The sequence below is a fragment of the Asparagus officinalis genome, chromosome 1 (assembly GCF_001876935.1).
Source record: "Asparagus officinalis chromosome 1, Aspof.V1, whole genome shotgun sequence".
Classification (NCBI taxonomy): domain Eukaryota; kingdom Viridiplantae; phylum Streptophyta; class Magnoliopsida; order Asparagales; family Asparagaceae; genus Asparagus; species Asparagus officinalis.
Window position 1 is genome coordinate 112961762 of NC_033794.1, and position 25287 is coordinate 112987048.

A 25287-nucleotide genomic window follows, 5' to 3' on the forward strand; every position below is an offset into this window, starting at 1 on the left:
CAGCCATTAATTAACTCACTGGAAGCAGTATTATGGTTAAAAATTAAGTATTTATTTTACTTATTATTATAGGAAAATGTAAATCACTTGTTTTACTGTTTCTTTGCAGGTCTTGTTCGCATTTAGGCACAATTCACTTCTTTCTACATATTGTTACTCTTTTGTTTCTTATCTCTAGGATTTCGACGGCTTGAGATATTTTTCTTTTAAATTTCTCTTATATATTTATGAATATTGTTAAAAGAAATATGATGGTATTTTATAGTCATGTCTGGTAGCTGATCATTCTTTTTTTTGGCATCAGGTACCAGCAGCTGAAGGCCTCATTGTAAGGGTAGTGTCATCAGTTTCCAAGAAATTGCAAGTAAAAACAGGTTTCCCAAGGCATTTTTCAAGAAGATATATATCCTTCAGAATTTCCTTACAAATCAAAGGTGAAGATAACTCTTTTGCTTTTGTTTTTCTTATGTTAACAACTTAGCGTGCACCTTATTGTAATGAAGATTAGATACTTCACTAATATGAGATCTAGAATCAATCAAAGTTTTGGAGTCCATTAAACAAGTCTAGACAAGCAATACCATTTGAATGCCCAGGCGGTATACTTTTCTTCCTTAACCTTGGTTTTACTGGATGAAATCCGTGGTTAGTAAGAAAATAGGCGTCTGTTTTGAACATAAATTTCGTTGATGCAAAATTGTACTAAGCTAATGTCATTGCTAATTTTTTCCATGCCGTCCTTTTGTTTCAAAACATCGATGGTCCATATGTTTGTCTCTTTGGTGTATGTACAAGAGTATGGCGCCAGATGTGCTGACCCAAATAGACGACGTGTTTCTATTTCATACATTGACTCTGTCAAATATTTCAGGCCTGAAGTAATAGCTGTGACTGGAGAGGCTCTGCGTACTTTTGTTTATCATGAAATTTTGGTATGTGAAACTCACAACTTTTAGTCTTCTAAATCTCATTTGTTTCGACATTTTTGGATGTGCTAATTACGAATTGGATGTGCTTATAGATAGGATACCTAGAGTATTGCAAGAAGCGAGGGTTCACTTCACTAGTATCCATATGGGCTTGCCCGCCACTGAAGCAAGATGATGATTATATTTTGTACTGCCACCCTAAGATACAGAAGGTGCCCAAACCTGTGAAACTTCGTGAATGGTAACTCTTACTCTTCTGCAGTCTAACGTACACTTAATAGTGCCCTTTCCTAATCTAACACAATATCCTTATTTTGATCATCTAACCAGGTATCAAACGATAATTCAGAAGGCTGTGAAGTAGAAAATTGTTGCAGAGCACACTAACTTATACGATCATTTCTTCGTAAAAGCTAATTATTGCAAGGCTAAAATCACTGCCTCACGTTTGCCGTATTTTGATGGCGATTACTGGCCAGGACAAGCAGATATTCTCCTACAAAGTGAGAGTTGTAGTAAGCCTCGGAAAAAAAAGGAAGAAAGGAAGGAAATGATAGAGTTCTGTGGGATTCCAGATGTGAGGCTTCAATAGACAATCCGAAAGAGATTCTACTGATGTACAAGGTAATGTTTCTGTAAAATTATCCAAGTTTTTAGTCAGAAATTTACTTTGTATTGTTTTGTGGTTCGGTAATTCATTTATAAACCCAGCTTTGCTGTAGAATTGCATTGCTTTCTGGTGAGGATAACTATTAACTATTATCAGCATGGACTTATTTTATTTCTACAGCTTGGAAATAACATCTGCGCATCAAAAGAAATCATTGCCCATCTGTGGTATGTCTGCAAGCATTGTTGTCATCCTATTTTGTATGAAAAGCAATGGGTTTGCAGTGTTTGCAAGAACTTTCATATTTGTGAAAAGTGAGTAACATTCTCCTCCTTTTTTTTATTTGTGATTCCCACATTTAGGATGCCATGGTTACCCTAAAAAATTTGTGATAAAAGACTTTGTTGTTGTTATTGTAGGATGCAATGGTTATAACCTATTTTCTTTCACCAGTAATTCCTTTCTTTGCAAATTTAGTGAAACTTGTGTTCTGTACAAAATCAATTCTAGTCTGCTGTGGAGATGAAAAAGAGAATTTGTAGTGCTGAATCAATAAATTGTCATTCAGTTGAAGGTTGGTATGCTTCATAGGATCTCATTGACAGTGTAATCTACAACATGCATTATGACTGATCATACTAACAATGTATCACACAATACACCAATGATAGTAACTTATTGAAAATGGCAAATGGCGAATCATTTTTTTTCTTTTCTACCGTAAAAAAACAATCATATAATGTAATATTTCCCAGCAATTGTTTTGTTTATATCTAGGATAAATGGTTGTCGAACAATTCTTTTGTTGAAAGATTTTCTATAATTCAAAATGGATCTCTGAGAACAAGTTAAACTACAGGGTTAATTCTAGATACACCCTTGTCCTATAAGGGGGTTAGAGTCACTTATGACCCCTAGACTTTTTTTTTCCTTTTATTATACTGCTAATGCTTGTGCAAAGTTTCTCCTCCAAAACTTTTTACCTGCACAATATCTTTCCATTGCAGTTTATATTTCTTATCAGTAATTCAAATTTCAGATGCATGTTAGCTTACTTCGTTCCTATTTATTCAAGCAGGTGTTTTCTTTTAGAGCAGAAGCTGAAGAAGAAATATAGACACCCTTATGGCAAAAGTGAATTGCTATTATTTCATGGAGTGAGTGCCTAAACTCTCGCTTACCCGCATATTCATTCAATAGATTGTTGTCTAACTCTTAAATGTCCGAGCAGGCTCAGGTGGATAACATTCCAGCGTGTACTATTGATGATGACGATGAAACTATTCAGAGCAAAATATTTGACACAAGATCTATGTTCTTGAGTCATTGTCGGAGTAATCATTACCAATTTGATACTCTTCGAAAAGCAAAACATTCGATTATGATGATTCTTTATAATCTGCATAATCAATTTTCTCCTTCGATATCTGCTGGCATTGGGTGCTGGAGGGACATAGAAACACCTGTGGCCACTGTGACTGATAATACTTCACAGCTGACCAATCAAAGCAAGCAAGTACAGTCTTTTCAGGTAATGCCTTCACATTATCCTTTGGCATTTAATTGGAAGTTCTTGTTTTATTTTCTAATAATTTTGAAGGTCTTAGTGTATTACAAATAAGTTTTCCAAGTATTTGCGATATTTCTATTTAGTTATAATCTTAAGTTTTTACCTAATGCATGGAAAGATCTTGGTGATATCTCTAATTAGTTTAATTCTTTAGTTTCTTGTCTTCCTATTGGATCTCTAGATTAAGGTGGAAACATGTAATTGAATGGATATTTCTTATCCTTCTTGTTTATTTTCATTTTGTCTATCAAAATTTATCGTTAACTTTGTCTCTAATTCTGCGAATAAGCCGCTGATTTCCTTGAAAGTTTCAGCAGACCTTGCAAAATGTAAATTTCAGACCATCTAATGCGCCAAAAAAAAATCTCGTTATGTATAAGCTAAACCTACTACTATAACCAACATGGCTCAATCCAGCTGGGACTGTAAATTGCAGAGGCATTGATATTTCTAGATTGTGTATTCTACCAAATTTGTGTATTCTACCATGCTAACTAAAACTTCTTCATTTTTGTAATCTTAAAATCCACATTGAAATTTAATCAATTTTGTCATTTAACTGTTGCAGTGTGAGATTTAACGAGTTATTTTCCAATCTCTTTCTGCCATTTTGCTTCATAACCAATGATATCGAGTTTTATTTCCATTTTGGGATGTCACAAAATTCCTAAAGTAATTTTTAAATTTCCTATAGAACAAAGGAATCCTCTTGGTTTGGTCTGATATTACACCACATTTATGTTACCCTTGCAAACAGGACTGACAATGGTGAACACGTGCAAGAAAACGACGTGAAAGGCTTGTTGTACACTTTTATGTCATAAAACAATATTTCAAGATAACTAACTTTGTTGACATTCAGAAGTCTCGGAATGATAAACTACTAAGATCGCGATAACGTAAGCTACAATCTGAAAGGTAACAATTAGAATTTTTCAGGAATTCTCCGGTGCTGCTTTCTTATATGCCTCCAACTGTGTTGTCCCTAGGTGCACATCCCCACATCGTCGGAAGCTCAAAGATCTCTTCCATCATGGTACAAAATGTGAAACTCGTGCGAGTGGAGGATGTAAATTTTGTCGGATAATCTGGTACATTCTCCGCATCCATGCGCAATCTTGTGCTGAACCAAAATGCCATGTTCCTCACTGCAAGTATGCTTCTGCCCTGGATTGCTTACTTATTTCCCTTGCCCTTTTTCTTTAAATTTCACAAAACCCTCCTGAACTTTGGGTTGTTTGACACAAAAACGCTTGAACTTCATAAAACAAAGAAATTTTCTCTGAACGTAGAGTTAGGCTTTGCCTTGAAGTGTGTCTTGACTGACAGCGATAAACTTACTGGCATCTGCTAACTTCTACATTACCCTTCTCAGTTAAGGGCAGGTAAGAAGTGAAAAACGGCTACTTGACTTTTTCCTCTACTGGTTAACGTTGTTTATGAGAATTTCCAATAGTTACAGGGTTTTGGTATAATTTTGACAGTTCAGGGGTATTTTTCTGTGATTTATAAAGTGAGGGGTTTTGTTCGTAAGCCCAATATTCAGGAGGATTTGTGAAATTTACCCTTTTTATTGATCGAAATTGTGCAATTTTTGTTAGGAATTGGAAAGAGCACTTGAGGAAGAAGCAGCTGGTGGAGGATTCTCAGCAGAAGCTGGAAGATCATCGCCTTCAGACGGGAGGAGAGCAGAGAATGAGAGAAGATAATTAGGCAGAAATTTTTTTATGATCTTCAAGCCAATGCCTGACTCTAGGTCCTTCAAAAGTTGTACAGAAACAATTCTTTCATTTGGTTCAGAGATGCCAGATGCAGTCATCACCATGATTTTTTCCCCCTTAAGAGGATAGTATTTATTCATTTTGTAAATTAATAACTGGATAAGCATAGAATTTGATTGATTCTTGTATAGATTAATCAAAAAGTTGATGCTCAGAGACGGAGGTGCCTGGGAGGTGTCTGATGGCTAAAATTTCATTGAGGAAATTCTTTGTTTTGAACAAATAAATTGGGACACTAATTTGTAATATATTATATGAATAATTTTTTTTAAATATTTGTTAAGCTTGTGATTGTTTATGGGGCTAATTAATCTGTGTAGTGTATGAAATTATTGTAAAGAAAACTTTTTTTAGTATTATTGACGCGTTAAGCTCATTGTGTTTGTTGGAATCTTCAGTAGGTTTCTCTCTCTCTCTCTCTGTGAGATTTTGAATAAATATTTTTCTCATTAACTGAATGGAATTAGAGGGAATTTTTCCTATGTTCAAGCCCCAGTTTCTCTTTATCTTTGCGTAACCTTTTCATAAAAAGATTCAAATTCACAAATCTTAATCTCAGCCTTTCTGTAGGTTATTCATTTCTCATAATAAAACAAATTTCTCGCTTCACATTGCTTATTTATTTCTCATAATAAAAATATTTCCTCGCTTCACATTGCTAATTTGTTCACCTGTCAATGTGTGACATTACTCACATGTGACTATCAACGTGTCTAAGAAAAGTGCTAGCAACATAATGAAATAAAACTTACTAGGGAAAAATGTGTCCATGCCTCAAAAACGAAAACTTCATGTGCTGCAGCCCCTTCTAGTTTTCCCCATGTGGTTCAGCTCCTTGAAGTGTGACATTTTGTGCTGCAACCCCTTTTTAACAATTATTACATGCCAGCTAAGCTAAAATCCCTAAAATAACCTTATCCCCTCTTCTCAATCCTTCAAACCCAGTTCTCTCTCTCTCTCTCTCTCTCTCTCTCTCTCTCTCTCTCTCGCCGGAGGAGGATGACCAAGAAAAAAGAGTGCATGATGCCCAAGAAAAATGAAAATGAAGGGGCTGCAGGCACAAAGCCACTCTTTTTTTTTGGAATTTGATGAGAAGCCACTGCTTGTTAAGGAGATTGTTAGTCAAGATGGCGAAGAGATGCCTGTTGGGTTTGAAATTTTAAGAGGTGATCTTGGTGCTGGAGCTGAGGAAGGAGATGGCGAAGCTTTTTTTGATAAATTTGATGTTGGTATTCTTATCTTTGCTTGGATTTTGTCATGGAGTATTCTCCCTGAAGAAATGTTGAATGTCTTAACTTGCAGGAATTTGATGCTAAAATTTGATGTTGGTATTCTTATCTTCGCTTGGATTTCGTGTTCGTGTTAGTTCTAACTCAGTTCATGTTAGCTCTAAATAGTTAGTTCTAATTTAGAACTAACAAGAACTGAGTTAGAACTAACAGGAACTGAGTTAGAACTAACATAAACCCAGTTAGACCTAACATGAGTTAGAACTAATTGGAAAGCTGGAGTCGTGCTCAAGCCGTGAAATCCTTGCCGTGTTGTTAACAACGTCGACACGATCACTAAAATCACCATATTCTTTCGATAATTAATTCACTAATCAATTTTGTCATCGTTGCAACACTAAAATCACCATTTTTCTCAACTTACTAACAATGCCAAAAAAAGAAAAACCCAAAATTAAAGAAAACAACCATAAATATCAGAACAGGTAAAACAACAGTCATTAACTTCGAAAAGGCAGGGACTCAACAAGGTTCGACAATCAATGTAATTACCTACGTCCTCGGAGTAGAACTAGGTTATGACTCACGACTCCATGAATACTCTCTCCAAAATTAATCTCATGTAATGATGTCGCTATCTTTTTTTTTTGGATACCATAAAATAGGTGACTAAATGTACATATTATATGACAATAAGGTCTTGTCTAAAGAGACTGTCTAGACCGTAATGCTAACAAAAAAAAAAACAGAAAGAAAGAGAGAGAGAGAGAGAAAGAGAAAAGAAATTAAAATGTCTAAACACATACGTAGAAACAAAAAAACATAAATGTGTCCAATCAAAGAATGTCAACCCCATGAATAACGTTACAGATCTTAAATCCAGAACAACTGTCTAAATCAATACGGCCACAGTATCCAAAAGGATACGGTAACATCTTAAGAAGTACTCGTAAGAAAAGAGTCACTAGCTCCTTTCTTAGCCTTAGCTCCTGTTTGGGATTTTAAAGGCCCACACCTACCGGCCTACAGCCCCACCGGGGCCCACCTTATTATCATCAGCAAAAGCTGCAGAGAAATTGCAGAAAGAAATTTGAAGTAGCTCACAAGGGACAAGGGTTACAGATGGACGTACTCACCTAGACTTAAGTAGCACAAAAGCAATTTGATCAAGTCGGAAACGATCATATACAGACATCTTGTCTCGCTGTCGATTTTTTAGATCAGTTCAAATAATACATGATATTACTGCAAATAGTACACATTATTGACGTAAGCAATATCAATCAATCAATACAGACAGTTAAAATATTGGTTCACAAAAAATTGTTTGTTTTCATACAAACACACTACGAAACTCAAAGACAATCCGCGCTTTTAAAAGGGTTTTTTTTTTCCAACTCTAATCTTTTATATTTTGAAATTAGTCACCAACATCAATGAAATTTCTATTGGGTCCTTTAATTAAACATGTTGTTTGGACGTAGTCTCGCTTGTTAACACCTGTTTGAATTGAGAGAGAATATTTGTTCCAATTTAACAATTTGAGGTGCAGTGGCGGAGCCAAGAAATTCTGGGTAAGGGGCAAAAGAAGGTTAGGGCCTGTTTGTTTCGTTTCCCCCAGAATCCAAAACCCACTTTCCTTTACTTTTTCACTTTCCCCCACTTTTCAAAACCCACTTTTCTTCACTTTCTCCACTTTCCTCCAATAATATTGTGACAACTCATCCCACCACATCTCATTTCATACTTTTAAAAATAAACAAAACACAAGAAATGAGTCACATCAATCAACTCATCTAACTCACTTTCCCTCACTTTTCTTTATTTTCTATCATCTTTAAAAATTACTCACATCATCCAATAATATGGTGACAACTCATCACATCTCATTAAAATTTCCTTCCATCACTTTCCTCCAAAAAACAAGGATAGTGGAGGAAAACTCATCTCATCTCATCATCCAATAATATGGTGACAACTCATCTCATCTCATCTCATCTTATCTTTTTTCCCCAACTTTTAAGAATGAACCAAACACAAGAAAAAAATCTAAACAAGGAAAGTGAAGGAAAGCATCAAAAATTACTCACATCAACCAATAATATAGTGATAGCTCATACTTTCCCCCACTTTCTTGGGACCTAGTAACAATTTACGTACTTTGAGGGACCAATTCAAAATATGAAAGATTAAGGGACCAATATGGAATAAAATCCCTATTATTTCTTGGGGGGGCCAAAGCCCTCTTGGGCCCTTAGACCATCTCCAACCCATTGCACTAAAATGGTGCAAATTTTGCATCAAAATGGTGCAAAAGTCACATCAAACAGTAATACATCTCCAACCCATATTTTGCATCAAAATGGTGCAAAAGTCACATCAAACAGTAATACATCTCCAACCCATTACACCATTTTTTACACCAAAAAAGAATATTCTCAGTATATTATCAAACAGTAATACATCTCCAACCCATTACACCATTTTTTACACCAAAAAAGAATATTCTCAGTATATTATCACTTTATTCCCTTTTATCTATTTTTATATTAATTGAGAGGTAAAAACAAATATTTAAAAAATTTTAAAAAAGTGAACAGTAATAGGGCGGATGAACAGTGCGACGCCATATTTGGTGCAGCACTGTTCATTTGCACCAAAATGGAGCAGAAATTAGGGCTGGATTGGAGAAGGAACAGTGCAACAAAAATCACTGTTTGTACCAAAATGGGGCTGGGTTGGAGATGCCCTTACTAGCTGCGCCTCTGTTGCGGTGGAATATAGGCTATACCTTCTCTGTGAAGAGAAAATTGATTTTGGGCATTGATTTTAGGGAGCTATTTAGTGAGGTAGTTTGGTAAATATTCATCCATAGTTAAGAGCTAACCTAGCCATGATTAAAAGGTTGGACAAACTCTGTAACGTTAACAAACGGACTAATTTAAAACATTTCATATGATTTAAGGGACCCAATAGCAATTTCAATGATTTGAGTAACTAAATCTCAATATATATATATATATTGGACTGATATTGAGACACGCATTGGTCCACTTTCATGCATGGATCTATTTGTCACATGTCCTCCATGAACTTACACATGGGGGCCACCTTATCATCACAAAGGCTGCAGTGTCAGCTACAGCAATCAATTTAAGAAGCACAGAAGAGTTTTTGACGGATGTACTCGGTGTAAATTGCCTAAAATGGAGGGGCCTACAACAATCTCTGTATGTAGTATCCAAAACTGAGTCTCTGCTCAAGTAGCTGCGGGTAGGGCGGAGCCTAGCCTACTGCCTACTGCCGCTGCACTGTCACTGAGGCCACAAGGTTGCTGTGGCCCGCTCTGTCCCTGTGATGAAAGTCATATGAGCTTCTCAGGAGTAGTTATGATTCTCCCTGCACCACGTAAAATTTGAAGATAATTAACAAGGGTTCCTACACGGTGAAAAGGTGTAAAAAATATTGCACCTTTAAAAGGATTAATTATCTTAAACTCGATCATGCGGAAATCATGTTTCCACGTGGGAATATATGTTCTTCACAAATGTCTAACTCTAGCGTCATGTGATCCTCAGGCAGGGGCGTAGCCAGAGCTTGCTTGCCTTGGGCAGCTGCCCAGGGCAAGAAACTCCGCCTCTCCCACGACCTTTCCCTCCTCGGCCCCCTCGCTTCCCCTCCTCTCCCGCCACTTCACCTCCCTCTGCCGCAGATCCAACCTCCTCTTCCAGGACCTCCATCTCAACAATCCCCAGCCCTCCCCCTCTCACGCGCCTCCCTCCTCTCCCTCACGACATACTCGTAGATCACCTTTATTTTTTGCCCAAGACAAAAAATAATCCTGGCCACGCCACTGTACTAACGGATGTTTAGAAACTAACATAAAAGATATACGGAACGGTCACAATGATCTGAGGTGTGTGCGCTAGTAAAGTAGCTAGAACATGTTTTGTAAGTTACTGATAAGTAGCTTACATGCGCACTTAGGTTGATCAAACTTTTGTTTTACGCATATCCTCGACCTTCTTTAAGAGAGTATGTTGTCTTCAAGAGACGCAAAGATTGATATGACTCCTTAAGAGAATTGAACAGCTTGATTTTAATATAGCTCTTGCTAGGGTTTAAAATTTCTCTACAAAGAAAGAAATATCCTTTGTAATATTCACAAAGATATGTCTAAGAACTTTTGATACGTTATATGGTTAATTGCGGATAGACCCCCAAGTTGTAGACGCTCTATACATCAATTTGTGTGAATAAAGCATTTTTGATCCCTTTAGAGGTGGAAAAAAAGTCACTCAGGAAGTCTATCTGCACTTGGCAATCATAAGAGGGGGGTTCCATCTACATCAATAGAATTACAAAGGTTCTCCCAGCAATTTCGCGATAGTACAAGGGTTCTATGCGCAATTAATGTTGAGTAATACTCCCCTCATAAGTGACCTCCAAGTTCTCTTTTCTTATTTAAAGAGTCATGTGACATGGTAGCTTTAGCTTCTTTTCTTTTGCTTGTGAGTGTTAAGAAGCTATATTTGAAAAGTTCACATTTGGTTGTAATCCTTCAATATGAATCCTTTTTAATGAAATGTTGGGTATTTGCTAATCACTTTTCTCACCAAAAGAAAAAGAAAATAAAGCATAGAAAACGGAAAGTTGTTTTCAATGCACCAAAAGTAGAATAACCTAATTGGATACGCTAAGATCCAGGTAAGAATTCTTTCACAAAAAAGTCAAGAGGTTCAAGAAGCATTTCTCCCTCACTTGAATGTTAAATATTTTGCTGGAAAAATTTGCGAAAAAAGAACTATTTTGCTAAATATTTAGCAAAACAAACCGTTTTGCTAAATATTTAGCAAAATAGACCAAGCCAAAAAGATGTCGATTTGCTAAACAGCTCATTCGAAACATACGGAACTAGTAGCCCCGTATGATTTAATCCCCTATTAAATCATACGAGACTACTAGTCCCGTATGTTTTCGAATGGTCTGTTTTGTAAAATCGACATCTTTTTGACACTGACGAAAAAGGTGTCTATTTTGCTAAATATTTAACAAAACGGACTGCTTTGCTAAATATTTAGCAAAAATATGTCTATTTTGAGTGCAAGGCACAGTTAGATGACATTCAGCTCCAACTTCAACATGAGCCTTTCAATCATGACTTTTAGTCCAGAAGGAGAAAATTCTTGCTGCTAAATATAGCAGTCTTAATTGCAGCTGAGTCGCTTTTCTATAATCAGAAAGCCAAGCTTGATTGGCTTGCTCAAGGGGACCAAAATACTATATTTTTTCATCATCAGTTTCTTGTGTTGATAATAGTGTATTGTAGTGGGTTTTAGTCCCACATTGCTTGGGAGAACAAACCTCACACTCCTCTACTTGTATAAATATATGTGCACACTCAATATTCAATTCAAGGGAAATTTACCCAAGATTCTCTCTCTCTCTCTTACTTTTACATGGTATCAGAGCTAGGGTTATTTCCCTTTCAATAAAATTTTTAACGCTTTTGCGTTCTTTTGCCAAATCTTGGCCTTATTGCTTTGCAGCCGTTTAATGTTTTATTTTTTTTATTTTTATTTTTAATTATTTGGCGTTCATCTGCCAGATATTTTGGCCTTGTCGTTTTGCGGCCTCTTAACGCGTTTCGCGTTCTCGTTTAACCTTCGGGTTCTATTTTAAACCTTCGGGTTTCATTCTAACCTTCGGGTTCTATTTTAAACCTTCGGGTTTCATTCTAACCTTCGGGTTCTATTTTAACGGCATTGTCGTTTCAAGACCGTCTCTCGGTCTCAAATTAACGGCATCGTCGTTTCAAGCCGTCTCTCGGCCTCAAACGAACGACATTAGTAACAGCATCTCGACATCTTAACGTCTCAAGATTGCTGTTATGGCTCCTTCAGAGAAGATTCCCAAACCACCTTTGCCCCTCAATGATCAAAGTGACTGGGCAGGGTGGTCCACCATTGTCACCAATGCCTTGCGTGGCGCTGGTTTGCTTGATCATCTCACCAGTACGGGACCAGTTCCACCGTCCATCAGCACTGTTGCTTCATCCAGTACTATTGCCTCTGGCAGTGGTGATGTCGATCTTCAGACTGCTCGTGCTCTCTATGTCAAGGAGAGTTCAGAGTGGCAATTGCAGGAATTTCGTGTTATGGATTATCTCACTCGCTGTGTTGGCTCTGGTCTCACTGTCGAGATTGGCTCGCTTCCCTCTGCTCAGGCCATGTGGACTCGTCTCACTGAGCGTTTCACTGAGTGCTCGGGTGCACGGGAGGCATATCTTCTGCAACGCATTTCTCTACAACGCAAAGGTAGTTCATCTCTGCAGTCCCATTTTGGACAAATGCAAGCTTTTTGGACAGAGTTACGCTCCATGCTTCCTGGACGTAATTCCACATATGAAGACTGGCTAGCCTGGTACGAACGGCATGAGGTGCATCAATTGTTTCAGTCCCTTCCTGAATATTCAACTATGGCTGATCAACTACTTCACCAGCCTCAATTTCCGACTTTGGCCTCAGTTATGGGAGCTCTCACTGCTTATGAGACCCGGCAGCAGACAGCACGACTCAATTTGTCAACAGACACTCCTACCTCTTCACTCGAGACTGTTTTGTCTGTACCTGTCACTGCTCCTGTTATGAATTATACTTCTCCACAGGCTCCCTCTCCACAGGCTCGATCTAAGCTCTCTTGCAAATATTGTAAGAAGGAAGGACACCGCATTGAGACATGCTTCAAGCTTCATCCTGAGTTACGTTCCTCAGGTACTGGACGTGGTCGGCGACCCCCTCAGTCTCAACCCTCTCGTACACCAGGATTGTTGGCCAATGCTATACCTTCTACTACTTCAGACTCTACTATTCAAGCTATTGAAAGTCTTCGCCGTCAACTTGATGCTTTTCAACATATCACCTCTACATCCGCCGCACAACTCTCTGGTATGCATTTTGCTGGTTCTTCAGCTAATCCTTCAGTCTCTGGTATGAATGATCTCTGGATTTTTGACTCTGGTTGTTCCTTTCATATGACTTGTAATGCCTCACTTTTATCCTCTGTCTTTACTTCATCCTCTCTTCCTCCTATCTACACAGCTGCTGGACAACCATTGTCCATTACTCAGTATGGCTCTATTACCCCACAAAATGATCCATCTGGTCGTCTAACACTTGGTCCCGTCTATGTGGCTCCACAATTGTGCTTGAATTTAATTTCTATTAGCTCTTTATGCATGGCGGGCCTGTTTGTCTCATTTTCTTCTGATACTTGTATTGTGCAGGATCCACAGACGGGCAAGACGGTTGGGGCGGGTCGTAGGAGGCACAAACTGTATTTTCTGGAATATCTTCACCTTCCAGAGTCCATACGTCCACGTTCTCTTGTTGCTTCTCTTTGTTCGTCAAAACCCTCTACCTCGCTTCCTGCCAATTTATGGCATAGACGACTTGGTCATGTGTGTAATAAAAGGCTGGAGAGTCTTATTCAGTCTGGAGTACTTGGTCCTGTATCATCTAGTTCTAGTATTGAGTCATGTGCTGGTTGCAAATTGGCTAAATTCACTGCTTTACCATTTAAAATGAGTACATCTGTATCCACTTCCTTATTTGATTTAGTACATTCTGATATTTGGGGGCCAGCTCCTTTGCCTTCTTCATCTGGCTACTTATATTATGTTAGTTTTATCGACGATTTCTCTCGTTTTACATGGGTTTACCTACTTAAGAATCGCTCTGACGTACTTACTGCTTATCAAGCCTTCACTGCTATGATTTTCACTCAATGGCAATCTCGTATTAAAGTTTTTCGTTCTGATTGTGCCAAAGAGTACCTATCCTCTGCCATGCGCTCTATCATGTCCTCTCATGGGACTATCTTTCAACAGTCATGTCCCTACACTCATGAGCAAAATGGTGTTGCTGAACGCAAACATCGTCATATCCTCGATACTGCCCGATCAATGCTCATTTCTTACTCTGTTCCTCGTCGTTTCTGGGCTGAGGCTATTCTCACCGCGACTCATGCCATTAATATCACTCCATCTAGCTCTCTTTCCGGTGCTACTCCTTATAGTCGTGTTTATACTCATCCTCCCCGTTATGATCTAGTTCGCGTTTTTGGTTGTCGATGTTTTGTTTTTCTGCCATCTCACGAACGTGATAAATTGTCTCCCAGAGCAGTTTCTTGTGTTTATTTAGGAATTAGTTCAGAACATCGAGGTTATCGTTGTTATGATCCCGCAACTCGTCGAGTTCATATATCTCGTCATGTTCAGTTCGAAGAGGATTCTCCATATTATTCTACTTCTGATGACTTTAATTTCCTCCACTCTACCGATCATGCTTCCCCGTCCACTGCATCACCCACTTCTTCACCTCAATTTTCCTTTCGAGATCTCCCTGACATCTCTCCCTCTCCTTCTGTTGACTCTTCCTCACCTGAGTCTTCTCTTACACCATCTAATCCATATCCTGTGGACACAACTCTCACTCCAGAAAATACTGTTGATCTTCATGCACCTGCGCCAGCATCTCCCCCGCCTGAGGTTCCTCTTGCTCTTCGTCGAGGCAAACGCCCACATGTCATGCCTGCCCGGTATGCTTCTGTTACTTCTTATTCACCTATCTTTCATAACTTTCTTGCTGCCATTCATACTATTGTTGAGCCAAAGTCCTTCCAAGAGGCAGTTCAAATTCCAGAGTGGCGACAAGCTATGGCTGAGGAATTTCAAGCATTTCAGCAAACTCATACCTGGGATATTGTTCCCTGTCCTCCTGGGATCTCTCTTGTTGGCAGTAAATGGGTTTATAAGGTCAAGTTTCGTCCTGATGGCACCATTGAACGTCGAAAAGCTCGTTTAGTGGCTAGAGGTTTTACTCAGCAACAAGGTATTGATTATGAGGAGACCTTTGCTCCTGTTGCTCAGATGCCCACTGTGCGTACTCTCCTTGCGGTCGCTGCTGCTCATCGTTGGCCCTTATACCAGATGGATGTCAAAAATGCTTTTCTTCATGGCTCTTTATCAGAGACCGTATATATGCAACCGCCTCCAGGGTCAAATATTCCTCCGGGACATGTATGTCTCCTTCGTCGTGCTGTTTATGGTCTCAAACAGGCACCCCGCGCTTGGTTTGAGTGTTTTCGCGATGTTGTGCTCAAAGCGGGCTTTATAGAAAGTCATCAAGATGCTTCTCTGTTTGTTCGCACTACATCGCGTGGCAGGGTTTTATTACTCATCTATGTAGATGATATGATCATTACAGGTGATGATATGACAGGTATACAATACGCAAAATCTCAGTTGCAACAACAGTTCCACATGAAGGATCTTGGATCTCTTCGGTATTTCCTTGGTCTAGAAATTTCTCAAGGCCCGCGGGGTGTATTACTGTCTCAACAGAAGTATCTCTCAGATATTCTAAATCAAGCTGAGTTAACTGATAATACAACTGTCGATACTCCACTCCAGCAGAATGTCAAACTTTGCTCTACTGACGGTGAGCCTCTATCTGATCCTACCCGATATCGACATCTTGTTGGTCAGTTGGTCTATTTGTGCATCTCTCGACCAGATATCTCTCATGCTGTTGGTATTGTCAGTCAATTTGTTAGTGCCCCACGTTCTGTACACTATGCTGTCTTATTACGGATTCTTCGGTACCTCCGGGGTACTAGCACTCGCTCACTTTTGTTTCCTGCTACATCTAAGTTAGAGCTTTGTGCATATTCTGATGCTGATTGGGCTGGTGATCCAACTACCAGAAAGTCTACCACAGGTTATTGTATATTTCTTGGTGATTCCCTTATTTCCTGGCGAAGTAAGAAACAAGATGTTATTGCTCTTTCCAGTACTGAGGCAGAGTATCGTGCAATGTCCACAACAGCTAAAGAGATTATTCATCTTCGTCGCCTTCTCAGTGATTTCGGTATTTCTGTTACGACTCCTACTCCTCTCTACTGTGATAATAAGAGTGCCATCCAGATTGCTAATAATCCAGTATTTCATGAAAGGACCAAACATATTGAGATCGACGCTCATTTTGTCCGTCACCAAGTTATCAAGGACAAGACAATTCTACTTCCTCATGTTTCATCCGCTGACGAGCTTGCAGATTTCTTCACAAAGGCCTTACCTGTTCATCGGTTCCAGTTTCTTGTACGCAAACTCACTTTGTTTGATCCAACATGAGTTTGAAGGGGGCTGTTGATAATAGTGTATTGTAGTGGGTTTTAGTCCCACATTGCTTGGGAGAACAAACCTCACACTCCTCTACTTGTATAAATATATGTGCACACTCAATATTCAATTCAAGGGAAATTTACCCAAGATTCTCTCTCTCTCTCTTACTTTTACATCTTGAAAGCTAGATATCAGCGTAATTCTATCTTTGCCATCTACAGTGCTGCTGGTGTTAAAAAGCTTACAGAGCCTTCTGATGTTTGCTGATGAAATAGTTTGGATATTATCAATCTCTTCTTGGGTTCTGCCTCCTCTGCTTCACCAATCAATAATGACGTCTGGGAATTTGGGAATACTTCATCTATATATTGACATGCAGAATAATGATCTTTTGCAGTCAATTACGAAGGAGAAAATCACTGAGGCAGTTTTTTTTCTATTTTCTGATCTGAAAGCGCCTGGCCCTGATATGGTTATTCTTCAAGTTTTTTTTCCAAGAGTTCTTGGCCTATTATTGAGGATGATTTCTGTTCTGCTATTTAATTTGGAGTTCTTTTCAAAAAAAAAAATCAGAAAATAGATAATTGTTGTCACTCACCAATTACTCTTGGTGAGTAACTTTAGACCAATACCACGTGTTGATTTCTCCTATAAGGTCATATCAAAGATCCTAGCTGCTAGATTACAGGAAATTATGCCTCGTATTGTTCAGGATGTGCCCGGACTGCTTTTTGTAAAAGGAAGATCCTTAATTAGCAATGTTCTTCTAGCTCATGGCCTTTTTAAACATTATAAAAGAAAGACTACTACCCCTAGAATTGTGCTTAAAGACGACATTAGGAAAGCTTTTGACTCTGGTCCTTTTTAAAACAAGTTTTGGTTTTGTCCTAGATTTCCTCCTCAGTTTATGTAACGGGTTATATTGAAGAAACAGCGAGAAGTTTGGTGAAGAACAGGTGTTGGAAGAGTTCAGGGTTCTGTTTGGGAGCTGCGCGGTCGACCGCGGTGCAAGGCCGGTCGACCGCGATCGTGCACGGATCCAGGATTTGTGCCTGGACTTAGCGCGGTCGACCGCCACGGTTGACCGCCAGACCCTGTAGGCGATTTATGGTCTCTGTGGGGGGGGGGCCCCCCGCCAATCGGGTCAAAGCCCAGTTTTGGTTTCCTGTTCTTATTTGGTTTTGGTTTCCTGTTCTTATTTGGTTTTGGTGTTTGTATAAATACCAATACACGTTCTAGGGTTTCTTAAGGCAAGAGTTTAGGATATTTGGAGCACAGCAAAGATGTATTTTCTGAGCTATTTGATTAGGGTTTATTTGGAGAGATTAAGAGCTTTGTTGGTAAGATTAGTTTGTTCCTTCGAGTGATTTGTAATCTCAAGTTGTACTCTTCTTCTCTATTAGTGAAAACCTCTTCGAGTGATTTGTAATCTCAAGTTGTACTCTTCTTCTCTATTAGTGAAAACCTCATCCCCTTCTTACCCCGTGGATGATTTGTAATCTCAAGTTGTACTCTTCTTCTCTATTAGTGAAAACCTCATCCCCTTCTTACCCCGTGGACGTAGGCAATTGCCGAACCACGTTAAAATTGGTGTTTTGTGTATGCATTGATCTTGGCTGGTTTTGGTCCTCATTGTTGATCGGCAATTGGTTTGGTTCCTCGACACAATTTTCAACAACAATTGATATTTTGCCCAACATATATTGGGGGGTCCCTACTGCAAATTTATCTATTTTCTTCAATGGAGGGCTTCGCGGTTATTTTCCTGCCAAAAGTGGGCTTAGACAAGGAGACCCTATATACTTAATCTCCAGGTGGCTTAATTACGAGAATGCGCTCGGATAGAAAGTTTAATTAGTTGCGTCCAAAATGTGCCAAACTGGGCATTTGTCATCTTCTGATCAAGCCCTCTGTTACAAAATGATCACAAAAGATAAATTTTGTACATAAAACTGAAATTTTTTATATGACTAAAACCCCCTTCACTTAATTGCATCCCTGTTCTTTTTTCCTCCCTGCCTACAACAACAAAACCAAGAGGAACACAACCACCAGATCTTGAACAAGAACCACCCCCCAAAACCCACTCACTGAATTATCAGACGGCCCAACTGAAGCTATAAATCTTGAATTCTCATCTGGGTTTTCTTCCTCAATTTTATTTTTCGAATTAACGTTATAATCCTTTTCATTCCTGCACTCATTCAAACCAAAAGGAGCATTCTCTCTAGAAACCTTCCCAACTTTGTAACAAAGACTCGGATTATTCCATGAAGCAAATCTCCTCCCCATCCTTGTATAAAATTCTTCAGAGAATTCAAGCTCACCAGTTAAATTATTCGCGTTGACATGAAGAGCTCGGAGACTAGGCAAAGCTTCCAGCTTTGAAGGAACACTTCCAGAGAGATAATTGTTGTCTAAGGCAAGAAATCTAAGCTTATTAAGCTTAGAAATCGACTCTGGGATGATTCCACGGAGACCCATATTGGATAAATCCAAGTTAGTCAGATTAATCAAGCTACTGAATTTAAACTCAACAAGATTCCCTCCAATATTGGGGTTGTCGGAAAGAAGCAAATCTTGCAGTGAGACCATTTCTTGAAGAGATTGGCTTAGCCCACCCGATAAATTGTTGCTTCTCATATCGAACAATGTAAGTTTCTTCAAGTTGCCAAGCTCATTTGGCAGGCTTCCATGTAACAAATTGTTGCTTAAATCCAACTTCAATAGTGAAGTCAAGCTTCCAAGTGATGAAGGGAGAGACCCAGTTAAATAATTTCTACTAAGGTCTAAAATCAAGAGATCACTCAAGTTGTGGCCAAGAGACGAGGGGATGTTGCCTGAAAACTTGTTACCTTCAAGTGAAAGCCTCTTGAGATTGCCTAAATAGCCAAGTTCATTAGGCATTTCACCCGATAATGAATTTTCGATGAGTACTAATGACTGAAGTTTTGATAATTGGCCAAACCCAACTGGGATTTTGCCAATGAGGCTTGGATTTGATCTCAATTCTAAGGTTTCCAGGCTAGATGATAATTTGTTCCAGTTGACAGAAGGTATGGTGGTGTTTTGAGAGGTGAAGCAATCGAATAAAGAGAGGGTCTTTAGGTGCTTGAGATTGAAGAGGGATGGAGTAAAATTTGCATCTTGACTGCATTCGAGAGAGTTTTCGAGCACAGGACCGATGTTTATGCCAGTTATGTACCATAACCCTTCGAAGAAATCGCACAAGACTCCCTGTGTTCAAGAAATCCAGTATGTTAAAAAGAAAAAGGAGAATAATAGAGAGAAATTTTATAGATAAAAGCATAGGTATCATCCAAAACTTGAAATATTTACAATAGAAAATTTTATGTAGGATTTGGCTTAACCATCCAAAACTTTTGTAGCACCACAGGAGAAAGAAGAATGTAACTCGAGCTGGACTGGTCTTTAGTACTAGAGCATAGCAATAGAATCAAAAGAGTCGATATAACTCACATCAGCATTTTAAGTTTATTTGTATCTCACATTAAAATTTTAACCTGCAGTTTGACTTAATAGATCACCATCTCTGTAAGCAGACCTATATAAAAAGTCATACTATAGCGAAAAGCTGTACTCTTCCTTGTGAACACATAGCTATAAAATCTGAGAACATGCATCTTCACTAGATGCCCACATGAATTAAGTCAGACACTAGAGCACATACAAAGCTCAAAGTTGCCCAAAAAAAGTCAAATTTCAAAATACCAACAAATTTTTATTGATGAGTCTGAAGCTAGTTAGGCTGTACCAATAAATTTTTATATAACATTAAGTGGGATAACCAATCTGAAAACTAGCTATTAACTGTACTGACAAATTAATACCTTTTCAAATCCAACTAGAAATCACCCTATCAAAAAAAAAAAACATAACTCCAAAAAATAAAAAGTTTCAAATTTTGGGAGCATGGGAGCATGCAACTCTGCACAATCACTAGATACCCACATGAACTAAACAAACAATATCTCTCAAATTTCATTACAACAGCATTAAGTATCATTAATAAACATAAAACTTAATAAAAAAATTTAAATTACACTACCAATCAGAACAAGTTTTTAAAATTTTAAAAATAAAAACCTGATACCTGTATCGGAGTCCATCCACAAGGATCAGGATAAAGCCCAGAGCCATTCCACCAGTCCCCCACAAATCCTTCAATCGCAGAATACAAGGCCTCTTTCTCCCCTCCCTCCATCGGAGCAACAACGCTACTCATTTCTGAATCACAAAGTCCAGTATCAAAACAGAGGAGGACCGCAACAAGGAAGGAAGCGACTTGTTGGGTCGCCTTAGTTTTCTCCATTCGAGCTCTTCTGCTCTGAGATTGAGAACTCAAGGGAGGAGAGAAATAGAGCAGATGGGCTTCAAAGAGTCTCGTATCAGAAGTGCTTTTGAAAGTGGGGTGGCATTGAAAGGAGCGAAGGGGAGCAGAGAATGGGAATAGTTATGGAAATGAAGTAAGAGATGGGGCTCTTTTCGTTGGCTTTGTTGTTATTACTGAGAAAGGAAGGGAAATTTGGTGTTGGGGAACCTTCTAAGGTCCAGTGGAACGAAAGAGAGACTAGAGAGAGAGAGAGAGAGAGAGAGAGTTAAGGAGATGCACTGTAGAAAGATAGCAGAGCTGAAAGAGATGGTGAATTGACTGTTAGGATATAATGTGTTTGAGTTGACTGAAATAAGATACCATAACACTGTATTTTAATTTTTATATTATCTTAATATATTGGAACATTTTCTCTGGATAACACATTTAAATTGTTTAATATCAAAATAGCATAAAAAATAATCTAATGTCGGTAATCCCGAACGGTTAGAAGATTCTAATATGATTCTCGGGGTCAGGGGTCTTGTGTTTGATTCCGATATAGATTATAATTTATTAATGAAATAAATAAATAAGATAAAAGGTTAAGATATTGTGTTTGATTCCCAGATAGATTATCATTTATCAATAAAATAAATAAATAAGGTAAAAAGTTAAGATGCATTTTAAGAAACCCAAATACTATAGGGCATTTTCCTCGAAACCCCCGATACTTTGATTTTTTTCACATAACTTCTAAAATGACGGCAAGGCTCATCAATCACTTTGAGCGTTATGTAGGGAAACTATTTGGTGTTTTTAGTGGGAATAACAAAGCATGAGGGGTTTTGTGAATTTTGCCCAAAAGTTTTGCTGTGAGTATTCAACTCCTACATTAAACAGAAGGATTTTTTTTAAAAGACCATTGCCCAAAAAAAAAAAAAATTAACACCATCGCCCAAAAATTTTGCTGTGAGTAATAATGGTAATAGTACTAAGATACCTGTATATCTATATCAAAAAGATATAAATCTTCGTTGTCACTGTTCAGCAAGAGCAGTGCTGCAGTGGTGAAAGAAATGCTGAAGACTGAAGTGATTGAAATGTAGTTCGCAAAAACTTCAAAAAATAGAAGTAATTAAGTTTTACTTACTTTTGGGTGACCCACAATGGGTACCATAATATGAGAGCATTAACAACTGAAAAGAGTTCACTCGGTTACTTATATGTTTGAGGGGTAAATTCAGAAAATTTTTCTTAAAAGATGGATAATAAACATATTTTTATTTAAAAATAAAAATAAAATATTATAATTCACTTGATATATTCTATCAGCTCCATTGAGTCTATTAGACTTTGATTATTAAAAAGTTAAATAAGCTTCTACTCTTCCCGGGGTTAATTTAATTTGCTACTAACTTATTTATTATTTTTAGATAGACTGGAATACAATATTTTTAATTTATGGAGGTAAATTGTAAATATTATTAGAATTTATATACAATTTATAAATTTTGAGGGGTACAATTACACCCCTATTAGAGATATTCGTATCCGAGAAAATATCCGTACTATATCTGTTAGGATACAGATATAGTTACTCAAGTCTATAACCAATAGGATATAGTTACGGATATAGTTTTGTAATGAAATATCTGGATCCATATCTGAATACATATTGGTCATACTGTCACAATAGTTTTGATCCTTAGATTATGAATTTGAGATTAATATTGATGATCAAGATGTCCAATCTTAGTTTTTTGGATATACCGAACATATTAATGAACTCTTTTTTTATCATATGAACTTTATTTTTCAATATTATTTAGTTTTTCCATATCCATTTTGCATCTGCATGCATACCGCTTACACATCTCGTGTATATCCATATCCATATCTGATTTTAGCTGATATAGATATGAATCTGTAATGGATAAACGGGTATAAATATGATAAGGATCATATTCGAGCCGTGTCTAGACCGAATGCACCCCTAACCTCTATACATCATTTAAATCTGCCTCACTTCTTTTGTATTTTTGGGGCTTCTTATATAAAAAATGTCAATCTTTTTATGCTATTGATTTTTAATTTTCCATCTTTTGTGGGCTAATCTATACTACTATAAAAGAGAATTGTCATGTTAAAACTTTTGATTTCCTTTTATACCCTCTCAATTTTAATAATTCATAGTAACTATAAGTATTAAAGTTTGTGTGGTTCTAATGAGGTTTCCTTGAAATTATTCTTGTGGTCAAACACTAATTATCATGTTAGTTATCTTGTGACAACTTTTGGGTTCCCATGAAATCGTATTTTGGGTTAAGCGCTTATTCTTAATTTTATTTTACATAACCACTATCCAGCTCGAAAATATAGTTATGCATATACAATATTATGATGAAAGATAATGTTTTAGAGCAACTAACCAAGATTATATTATGCAAAGGCCTCTTTATGAATGTAGAAAGACACAATTTTAGTATTGACTAAGTTAAATATGAGAAATATTTGACCAATAATTTCTTCATGTTCTTTATTTAGAAGAATGAAGAACTTACTTGTAGTTATAGCATAGAAATATGCCTAATACTATACAAACTCTGTATAGTGTGCTAATATAGTAGCTAACTATTTTGATTTGGACTCCCATGAAAGGATAGAATGAGCACTAAAGAGTAACTTCTAGAAAAAAAAATATAGGAGGATGGACAATCAAATTATTTGAATAGATAAAGAGTCAATAGGAAAGTTTAATTACAAGATATTGAGGGTTAAATAAAAATGATGTGTACTTAATTTAACAATATAAGAAAGTAGATAACATTAAAATATCCTTAAATTTATAATATAAAACAAACCACTACATAAAAAGTGCGGAGTCTGGACCACAAGGATACTTTTTGGTAGTCATTTTTTTCATAGGAAACTTATGTTGATGCTATACTAGAGTGGATCCCTAAAGTTTTTTCTATTTTCAGGTAACCCCCTAAAACTTAATTTTTAAATTATAAATTTACTATTAAAAACTAATTTAATAACATATGTTAATTTATAACTGTATCATAATGCACGTATGACATACTAGTATGTCAAAAAGAAGATTAAGAGGGTTTGAAAGTGGGGAGCATGTGAGAGAGTGATGGGGCCTTAGTTAGTGTTCTGAGATTTGGTTTGAGGGGACCATTTCCCTTTGCATGTGACTTGCATGTTGATGCATGCATAAGGGAATGTTTAGCATGTTGGCCATAACTCCTCCCTATCTTTTGTGCCATTAATGATTTTTTACTTTTTTTTAAAATGGGTTCTATTATGGAAAGATTTTGAACTTTGGTGGATCTCCATTCCAAGTTTGTGAATTATGACCAAATCTATTCAATATTATATCTAGATGATTTCCTTTTTCTTTTTGGATCTGGATAGAAGTATCAGTATTACTTCTTCAAGCATGGTCATTTGATAATATGTAGACAATTGTGATTCATTCTTCATAGAATGGCATTAATTAATTTTTACATTTTACTAAAGATATAAATCATAATTGTTCATTAAATGCTAAATGGTTATGATTAAAAATATGATTAATTTCTTCCTTGTTTACCTATAATAGGAGGATTCTGAAGTTCTTTTCAATATGTGTTAGAAAATGTTGGGTAGGAAATCTGATGTCTTGCTTTTAACTGAATTAAGTAGGAATCCAACCGCTCAAGCAGAGCATGCATTGAATTCTTTTGGAATTTTAGGGTACGCTGAGCACATGATGTACTTTGCATAAGTGATGGATCATAAGAGTACAATTATGGTTAGACATGCAATAAACTTGTTGAAAGTATTAGGTGATTCCCCCAACTCCATCTTTTTCGTGTGTGCATCTCTTTCACTCTTACCTTTTAGGTCATTAAAAAGCATATAGCTCTTAAAAGGACATGTCTAATGGTGCTGAAATTAATTTGGTATCTTCCTCAGTTACACGCCACCAATCAATTATAAGGAAGAATTTATTATGATGTCTCATAGTTAATGGTAACAATCTGACTCATTGCCAATCATTTGAAAAAGTCGATGTCTTTGTTGTATCCCTTTAAAATTTCTTCCCTTGCATGAAAGTTTTCAAACCTCAATGAGGGTTAAGGGTGATTTCACGCTCTTAACATATTTATACAAGTTGAGGGTCATTCTGATGGATCGAAACCAGAGTTATTTTGGACAAATGTTAACTTTTTTTTTAATTTGAGTCATATGTACGTCTGATTAGATTTAAACTTGGATTGTTATGACGTCGTCTAAAAGTCTCTTTCACTGTATCATAACTCTGAAGATGTGATTGTATACTATGGCAATCTCATCCCCTCACTTTAGAGCAATGCCACTTTCGATCGTGGATAAAATAATTGGGCTTACTTATGAACAACGTGAGTTATTTTTGGAAGAAAAGAAAACTTCTTATAAGAATCAAAGACACTATCTTAGATTTATGAATAAACAAGCTTAGTAGACTCAAAAGCAATATGAGTTAGTCTGATGTAGGACGCATAACGGACAATTTCATGGAGAATTCGGACAATCACGAGCTAAATACAGATTTATGATATTATTGAATAAAAAACAATCATATCTTCCGGCCTGGAAGGAGGATTCTGACATATTAT

The 25287-nt window shown here is 37.3% G+C and overlaps 2 protein-coding genes across 3 annotated transcripts in view; one reads left to right on the forward strand and one right to left on the reverse strand.

Annotated features, from left to right (window-relative positions):
- LOC109829025 (probable histone acetyltransferase HAC-like 1) overlaps window positions 1-5180 on the forward strand; it is a 17121-nt gene extending 11941 nt beyond the window's left edge. The window contains exons 1-8 of one of the 2 annotated variants that reach the window (XM_020396068.1): window positions 874-932; window positions 1022-1170; window positions 1260-1553; window positions 1720-1853; window positions 2618-2696; window positions 2771-3070; window positions 4049-4263; window positions 4711-5180. In XM_020396068.1, the coding sequence (XP_020251657.1) occupies window positions 1545-1553; window positions 1720-1853; window positions 2618-2696; window positions 2771-3070; window positions 4049-4263; window positions 4711-4822 (849 nt within the window). In that variant the 5' untranslated portion in view covers window positions 874-932; window positions 1022-1170; window positions 1260-1544 and the 3' untranslated portion in view covers window positions 4823-5180. Of the gene's footprint in view, window positions 1-304; window positions 435-871; window positions 933-1021; window positions 1171-1259; window positions 1554-1651; window positions 1854-2617; window positions 2697-2770; window positions 3071-4048; window positions 4264-4710 lie in introns of those variants that run through there. The other variant, XM_020396070.1, reaches the window with a different exon arrangement.
- On the reverse strand, window positions 18173-20906 carry LOC109829026 (piriformospora indica-insensitive protein 2-like). Its single transcript, XM_020396071.1, has 2 exons — window positions 20417-20906; window positions 18173-19539 (listed from the first exon to the last, which is right to left on the reverse strand). The coding sequence occupies exons 1-2, from the start codon at window positions 20633-20635 to the stop codon at window positions 18322-18324; spliced, it is 1437 nt and encodes a 478-aa protein (XP_020251660.1). The 5' UTR covers window positions 20636-20906; the 3' UTR covers window positions 18173-18321.

Coding starts and splice junctions, on each gene's coding strand:
- LOC109829026 (XM_020396071.1), bottom strand. CDS start 20,635: ATGGAGAAAACTAAGGCGACCCAACAAGTCGCTTCCTTCCTTGTTGCG. Junction 19,540..20,416: donor GTGGATGGACTCCGATACAG/GTATCAGGTTTT, acceptor TCTTGAACACAG/GGAGTCTTGTGCGATTTCTT.